The sequence below is a fragment of the Babylonia areolata genome, chromosome 22 (genome assembly GCF_041734735.1).
Source record: "Babylonia areolata isolate BAREFJ2019XMU chromosome 22, ASM4173473v1, whole genome shotgun sequence".
Lineage (NCBI taxonomy): Eukaryota > Metazoa > Mollusca > Gastropoda > Neogastropoda > Buccinidae > Babylonia > Babylonia areolata.
The window spans coordinates 7330046-7338912 of record NC_134897.1 but is presented as its reverse complement, the minus strand read 5'-3'; the positions used below and the strand labels follow the sequence as shown (position 1 = coordinate 7338912).

At 38.2% G+C, this 8867-nt stretch overlaps 1 protein-coding gene across 2 annotated transcripts; it reads right to left on the bottom strand.

Annotated features, from left to right (window-relative positions):
• Positions 1–348: 348 nt before the first annotated feature.
• On the bottom strand, positions 349–8867 carry LOC143297012 (vesicle transport protein USE1-like). 2 transcript variants are annotated; one of them, XM_076609138.1, is made up of 6 exons: positions 8742–8867; positions 7179–7228; positions 6210–6288; positions 4929–5082; positions 2948–3126; positions 349–1255 (listed from the first exon to the last, which is right to left on the bottom strand). In XM_076609138.1, the coding sequence occupies exons 1-6, from the start codon at positions 8841–8843 to the stop codon at positions 1082–1084; spliced, it is 738 nt and encodes a 245-aa protein (XP_076465253.1). In that variant the 5' UTR covers positions 8844–8867; the 3' UTR covers positions 349–1081. The 2 variants fall into 2 exon arrangements, with proteins under 2 accessions (XP_076465253.1, XP_076465254.1); XM_076609139.1 differs by having other exon boundaries at positions 2948–3120.

The window sequence follows — 8867 nt, the reverse complement described above, 5'->3', positions numbered from 1 at the left end:
CATTTCTTATTCCATCTCTCTGAAACCCTCTGTGTTTTCAGTTGCACAGCCACCCCTTCACACACACACACACAAGAAAAAACAAAAACAAATTCAGTTGTCAGAACCTTTACTTCAACTGAACAAGCAATGTCTACAAGTTCCACACATGTCTAAGACTTAAACACATCAGAAACATATAACAGCAATGTCTAAGACTAGCCTATGTGTTGAAATGAAAAATTCCTGCTGTCAATGATAATGCATCTGAAAACAGTTTCCTTAAACTGTTTCACTTTTTTTCATTCTGAAAAAAATCCAAATCTTAATCAGATATATGAACAAAGTTTGAAGGAGATTTTGATGTCATAATACACATTGTTCTGAGTTGATTATCTTCATAAAGAATTTTAAACATACAAAGAAATGCCTGCAGTTAAAGATATATTAAACATATGTTGAACATTGTCTGCACATCTTTGACAAGACACCACTGCTAATAAACAAAAAGCTCACCTAACTGCTGACTTTAACACAAACTGAAACATGACTCAAAACATCAACTTTTGCCTCATCAGAAGACATTGTACTACCCTCCATAGTTTTAATCCAGCTCCTTTATTTCATGTCATTGTCACTGTTGACCTTACCTCATCTTTTACCCAATTATAATTGAATATAAGAGACTAACTACAGCCATTAGTCATTCTTTATCAGACCTGACTCAGGTCAAACATGTTGACTCCATCTCAAACATTTATATCTCAAATGTGCAAAATACCATCCAGAATCTCTCTCTCTCTCTCTTTCTCTCTCTCTCTCAAAATTACATACACAGCAGGCACACAAACAATAGAATTACCCCCACCCTTCCATAAAAGTGTCAGCATTCAAGATGACACTGAAGAATAGGACTCCCCCTCCCCCATCAGCTTAGATGAAGAAATAAAAATAAATAATTTCACATCCACGAAAAAATATGTCAGTAGGTCAATCCAAAAGCGTAAAAAAAAACCACAAAAAAAACAACCACCTAAAAACCTCAGCCACACAATCTATCAATGAACACATTCTCATAAAGAACAAGGTGGCTTTGTTGTTATCATTTGGGGAAGATCTTCATGAAGACGATCATGGCGAGGAAAGTGATGATGACGAAGAAGAGCATGATCCACACCCACCAAGAGCAGGACTGGGTGAAGCCCTCCAGTCGGTCACTCTCTTTCTGCAGACGCCCGTAGTTGGATTCCGTCACTTTCGTCGTCTCTCCCAGTTTCTGTCAACAAACCAAAGAATTCTGTTTGGATATAAATGGACACTTTGAAAAGGGACAACAACAATGAAGACAACAAAGGGGAATTACCAACATCACACATCACCACCACAAGACTGAGAAATATTGCATTGTATTCTTGCAAAGCAGCATGGCTTCTCTAAGTCTCAGTCTGGTGAAAGAATTCATGACCTCTCCAAGTGTATGCATCAATTAGTGGAATTTGACAAGACTACGCAAGGTCAACAATGAGATTCTGACTACAAACTGTATACCTGTCAATCATGAAGGAACTGGACTGGAAGCCTGCAACTGAAATTTACGGAGATCTAAATGAGACTAGAAGTACTAGATATTTAACGCCAAACAAGTACAGTAACCTTCACTTCTGCAAGGGCACACAACTTGAATCCAGTGCTGTTTAGCACTTCCTATCAGCTTGCAGAAAAACATGGCCAGAAATGAATGATGTTTACAGTTTTATTTCTCTATGCTTGGGATTCAGGGCACTGCTGAACAAGCAGAGCAACAAGTCTCCATTCAGACATACACAAAAAGGCAGACTATCATTGTCACAGTTTTTTTGTGCGATGCAGGGAGCACTTATGTGTGTTATATATATATATATATCATGATGTGTAGCATTGATGAAGTATATATGTTCACATAAATATTACGGCTGCATGTATTGTATGTCTGTATACAAATGTGTGTCTGTTTCTCACCTGGGCTTTTTTCTGTCTTCCTTTTTTAATATGTCACAACAACATATTAAAGTTAAGATATTTGTGTAATGTCCAAGCACACACACACACACACACACACACACACACACGCTTGTTCTGAAATATGTATACTGAAATCTGGTAAACTTACTCCACCATAAAAAAAAAAAATTATTAAAAAGAAAAACAACCCAAAAACCCATGCCTATTCTGTCCAGCAACAAGTCATCACAAATCTCCAGCTAACTGCTGAAGGGAAGTCATTAGTCTGAATAACTACTTTACACCCACAGGGTCACATTCCTCCCAAGCCTGTTTATCATCCATGTCCTCATTTGTTGTAGCTTATGACAGCTAAGATGGCGTTACAGCACTGTTGCATGACGGTAAGTAGGTTTTCTCCCTTTACACTGGCAAATCTTCATGTGCATGTATGAGCTTGTGTTTGTGCGCTCAAGTGCATATGAGTGCATATATGTATGCAAGCATGCATGCAATCCATCTTCATTATTTACCGTGAATGCCAATGACTATTGCTGCTTTAAACAGATAAGGTGTGCTGGGCTGGGGAAGAAAGGTAAACAGAGAATTGTGTGGCCATGAGTATGCACTATATGGCTGAGTCTGTTGCTTTATCAACTTTTATTTGATGTTTTCATGGCTTTCGTTTATCATTAATATTTCTTTACCAAATAGGAAATTTTATTTTAAAATTTCCATTTAATCTAACATACTTACCAAGACCCACAGGGGCAGACCCCAGCAGGGGTGATTCCTGTCCAATGAAAAATACTGTTCTAAACTGATAACTTACATGACTTCAGTTATTCATTTCTAATTAACTACATATTTTCGTTTCTAATTCACTGTTTGCACTGACGTCTGCTAACAGTTTATACATACACTGATTAAATTCCGTGCATGTCCTTTTTATTTTTTCTGAATTAGAAATCAGCGTAACAACCATAACCTTCACGTCTTCCTTGACGACCCTGCCAGCATTGGTGACATTTTGCTTCAGGACCCGGGCATGGGCCAGCATTTCATCTGCCAGACGCTCCTGCATACGATGGTGGTGCTGGAGAAGACTGTCAATCTCCGACTCCTCTCCGCTCCCTCCCTTCAAACCTCGCTGACGGACTTCTGTATCTGCCAGCAGTTTCAATGACTTTAGCAGCAGGTACAACATCCATAATATATTAAGTACCAGTGTTCTGAGATGCAAGAAAAATATTTTATGTATATATGGTGCGGATGTGTTCTTTCAATGCAGCATGCACCAATATAACAAAATGGTAACACACATACACATATACACATGCGCGCGCGCACGCGCGCGCACACACACACACACACACACACTTGTTTCTCCCTCTATAAACAACAGCAACATCAATAGCAGTAATGAGATCTGAAGTAAAACAACTAGCAAAAAAAAGAGGAAGAAAAAAGTTCAAATCAACTATCAAGAAATCTATGAGGAAAAGATCCAAGGGAGTTAACAGAATAAAGTAGATTGCAATGTGTTTTGCATCATTTCCCTCCCTCCCAATCAGCTAATCATCAAAACCAAAACTGGATGGTATGAAGCATATATGAAGCAGAGCATTGTCTACATATATCAGGGTACTTCAGGCATTAGACATGTCTCTGGAATACCTGACTAGTATTGTCCTTTGCTATGTTACAACTGCCCAGTGTTTGAAAAAAAAAAAAGAAGAAGTATGTTCAGAAAATGAAAACAATCGAGCCATAGAAAAACAAGAAAACTACCAAGCTGTAGAAAAACGTGAAGCTGAGGTGACTGAAAGAACAAGATATAAGAGCAGAGGAATGACAATTACAGAAAAAAGGAAACTACAGACACAGAATTTTGGAAAAGCTGGGACAGCTTGCACTACAGTGGGAAATGAACACAGGGAGGAACACTCGACAGCAGTATTCTTTCTGTCTGTGACTGGGACTATAATTTGTTTTTCCCCAGTTACCGTTTTCTTGCTCTTAAAACAATGCCTGAAATGTGAGAAAGTGTGTGTGTGTGTGTGTGTCTGTGTATGTGTGTGTTACGGAGAGAGAGAGCGAGAGAGAGAGAGAGAGAACTTACATCCATATTATGTCTTGAGTGCAAAGCTGAACTTTATGTTGATACATCAATTATCACTAAACATACTTTTTAGTTCCATGATGTATTATTCTTTCAACCCCAGTCACAAGAATGCTTTTTTTTTCTTAACTCTGCTTCTAACATCCCCAACAGAAACACTGTTGTTGTTGTTGTTGTTGCTCTTTGTTGTTGTCTATCTTTTATAATGGTTTTGTCTTTTTGATTTTTAAGAACTTGTCCTCTCCTGCATAAAAAAACAAAACACATCTTTTCATAAAAAAAAACCCCACCCGCCCAGTGCATTAAAACGGAAACATCACCACCTATCACACAACCCTATACTCCTAACCCACCCAAAAGTGCTATAACTGAAACACAGCCTTGCACAGAACTCAATTTTCCCCACCCACTGAAAGCAATCAAACCTAAGCATTGAGTGGAGTCATGACTTAGAGGTAACGCATCCGCCTAGGAAGCAAGAGAATCTGAGCACACTGGTTCGAATCCCACAGTCGCCAGTATTTTCTCCCCCTCTACTAGACTTTGAGTGGTGGTCTGGATGCTAGTCATTTGGATGAGACAATAAACCGAGGTCCCGTAAGCATCATGCACTTCACGCATGTAAAAGAACCCATGGCAACAAAAGCGTTGTCCCTGGCAAAATTCTGTAAGAAAAAATCATCTTCAGTAGGAAAATAAATAAAATTGCAGGCAGGAAAAAATACCCCCAAAAAGTGGGGTGACGCGCTATCACTGGGGAGAACAACCCGAATTTCACACAGAGAAATCTGTTGTGACAAAAGAGTAATACAATACAAAACAATACAGTACTATACAACACAATCACCTTGCATCCCCTTGGACCCCAAAAGTTCCTGTCTCATGTCCTCCTGACTCTGCACCTTGGCCCGCGCCTGCAACTGCCGTGAGGGGGCGCTGGCGGGGACAGAGGTCACAGGCTGCAATCGTTCCGCTGCCATCACCTTCTCTGAGCCCACCGGCTGAACAAGCGATATCATGACACTGATTATAATGAAGGAAGGAAGGGACAGGGGAATGAAAAGGTGGGAGAGGAAAGGGTTGGTGAAAAGGAGGAGAAGATGAGAAAGAAAGAGATGAGAAAAGACAGAAGGAAGCAGGGAGGAAAGCCTTCCAGAACAGAGAGAGAGGAGAAATGCATAACAGAAATAAGTGGAAGTCAGTATGTCATAACAAAAATATGATACAGCAGAAAATGTAGCAAAATGCAATACAATGCTACAGAGTGCAATCACAATAAATTCATAAAGTATTAAATATACATAGATAACAAGAAGCAAACACAAATATTATTCTAAGTTTTATTTCATGCTACCGTAACATATATCAAGTCATATATACCAATCATATCATATCAGTCATATATTCTTTCAGTTACCACATAGTTGACTGCAATACAGACCAGCGATTTTGGTCTAACTATCAGCATAACGAAGACAGAGGTCATGGGACAACTCCATTCTTAAAGCTGCTCTCAGCTTCAAACTTGAGTTGCAAAATCTCTAGCAACTTGTCAATCGATGTCGAGACTGATGTCAGAACTGGGAAGGCCATCGCCGTCAAAGGACAGCGCAACAGAGAGTCTGGTACAGCAAGAACCACAGAAAATACCGAACTGAAGGTTTTCCAGGCATGTGTGCTCAGTATCACCTTGCACAGTAACAAGGCATGGACAACGTGCTCCAGACAAGAGAAGAGTTTGAACACCCATCTGTTTAGACAAGAGAAGAGTCTTAACACACACCCGCATTGCCATGGAGACATATGGTTTTAGGATCGTAACAGATTAGATATGATGGTAATAGGTTAAGAAGGTTTTGGAACCCGAGGCATTGCAGAGAACAAGGCCCACAAGGCTGGTGTAATTCATCAGCCTGCAACATCTCAGATGGTTTGACCATGCCCAATTGGTGAAGAATTTGAAGAACCAACCCCAAAAAGATCACATCAACAACCAGTTTTAGGTTGGATCTTAAGCTGTCAGACATCAATCTAATAGTAATACCTCCATAAGTTGACATTCTACTATTTTGTAGTTGATGTCAAATAATGCAACAGGTCAGTAATTGCAGAAGAAACATTAACTCACCATTTTTTCCACCTCAATCAGACCCTTTAAAAATTCTACTTTTTTGTGGTACTCAGTTAGTGCCTCTGGAGCCGGACGACTGAAATTGAAAACAAAAAAAGAGTTAGAATTTTTATTGAATTTTTACATAGATAAAATTCTGAAAATATCCATAGGAAGATATTCAATACTACAACAGGCATTCATATGTCAAACTTAAAAAATTGTAATATTGGTTTCATTATCCATGGTGCAAGTAGGATACTGTATAAACTTTTATGTAAAAAAAAAAAAACACAAAAAACTTACGGTTTTCCTCATGAAAGATTATCCATAAAAATTATTGGCTTTTTCTTTAATGTCAACAATTCAAGAGATTGCAAAAATATTTCAGCTCTGTAATAACAAGAAAAATAATGGGCTTACACTTGAGTAATAGCAATCATTATCATTATTATGCAGTTGTTTCATAAAGTTACATAAGATATATCTGAGATGTTTTTACACCATGTGTTATGTGTGTGAAATTATGCATGCATATGTCTGAGTACATGCATTCATAAACAGTGCATGTGCATGAAAAGCATTACACACAAATGGACATAACTGTAACCATTGGCCATCTGTGTGTGCATGTAAATGTATGTATTCATACATGTATACAAATTATATGTGTAGATAATACAGTGGATGGTAAAGATAAATAAAGTGAACAACACTGAACTGTGTGGTCTCAGTCTTCACATGTATATGAGCCAACAGCACAAATAAGTTCAGATAATAGCTGATCAGGGTGAACAGAACAGTTTAGTCCATTGATGGATGTTATTAACACTAGAACCTCAGATCCTGCACTTTCTGTAGTATGACAATTACCAAGCCTTAGGGTGGGCCTAACACAAATGTATAGCTCACTGTGACACAGTGTGAGCAGCAAGCACTATATTCTGATGACATCACTGAAAACACTGGTCTCACTTAGTGACTTACCTGTGTGCTTTCTTCATCTGTGCCAGCTGATCCTGAAGGGCACCAATGTACTGCAAAGAATTTATTAGAAAGATTTTTTTTTTTTAACCGTCATCATTATTAATTTTTTTTCTTCTTCATTATTACCGTTGTTGTTGCTATCAAAGTATCATCATTATCATAATTGTCAAAGAAAAAAAAAGTTCACAACTCTTTTCATAAGTGAATATTTTCTTGGTTTATTGAAAATCCTGAGTGTGTTCACCTGTTTTTATTGTGTAGTAATGGGCATATTTAACTAAATCAAGGTGTTTAGACATTTATGTCCATTTATTTGCAGGCAAAACAAGTATGTCTTACTGTCAATGCTTAATATATTAAATGTCTATGTCTTTCGTGCATGAAATTGTTGCTTTTCATGTTCCAGATATCTTATCCTTAATGATCCATATTCATAAATCAGTATAACCAAGATTCTTGCTTCTGAATTCTTGAAACAGAAAAAACAAAAAAACCAACACCTGCAAATCATCACAAAGCACTGTTTTGTTTTGTTTTTTTCATTTTCTAAATGCAGCCTCAAACATTTTGATACAATCATGGGTTCTACCTTGTAACAAAATATATAATGTAAAGGTTTCTGCTTTCATTGTTCAGGTTTTTAAACCTTTGCATATTATCAATATGGATACATATGATAATTACATGTATACTGCATTATGCTGGATTTGCCATTGTGTGCTTTCTCAAGATGAATAGAAAGGAAGAACAGCACAGGTAGTGTGGATCATGTTGCAGTCTGAAAGATAACCCAAAGTGAATATCAAATCTTCAGACTGTGCAAATTGAGCTCACTAATAAAGTTCTGCAAGCTCTGATGTAACAAAACAATCTACTTCTTCATCCTCTTGATAGCCAACAAATTTCATGACCGAAGAATCTGTTACGCTGAAGGGTGAGGGGGTGGGGAATTTGCAGCTTTGGGTGGGGTTTTTTGCACATACAAATTACATTTATAATTCAATCCTACTTTTAAAGGAAGCCATAGTCTGTCTTCTAGGATAATGGATGTTATGGGAATATGTGCCATCCATACTATCAGTCAAATGGCAAGCCAAAATGGCTATTTCTTATGAAAGTAAATAATGGGATTTTAATTCTTAACATGTGCACAAGATATTATGTGTGCAATCACACGCAGAACATTGATTTACAATCTCATTTGAAAGACTTGTATAGCTGTAGGGATGGAAGTCAGAATCAAGCTGAGATTAACTTGACTCCAAGGGAAAAATACCCATGAACCCAACGGCTCCACGGAAATTCACACCCCTAACCCAGAATCTTGAGTTCAGTGGTCTACTAACTGAGCTATTCCAACCAAAGTCTTTTCCCCTAACGGCATCACAACTCAGAAGATTTTCTGTGATTTTTTACTTGAACCACGTCAAATAAGGCCATGTGTGGCACTAGCAGACGACGCCTTAGCGGATTGTTACTGGACTGATGACGTGGTGGGAACCTCTTTCACATTTTGCAAATGGAGGATATTCCGACCAATCAGAGAAAACAAGGAGTTTCTACCTTCTCTAATCTCCAGCTCTTCTGGGTTTTGTCCTCCGCCATGGTTTCACAGCGATGGAGCAGTCTGTTGAAATTAATTTCCAGTCTCGTTGAGCCTGCCATGTTTTCTTCCTCCGAACTTCCAAG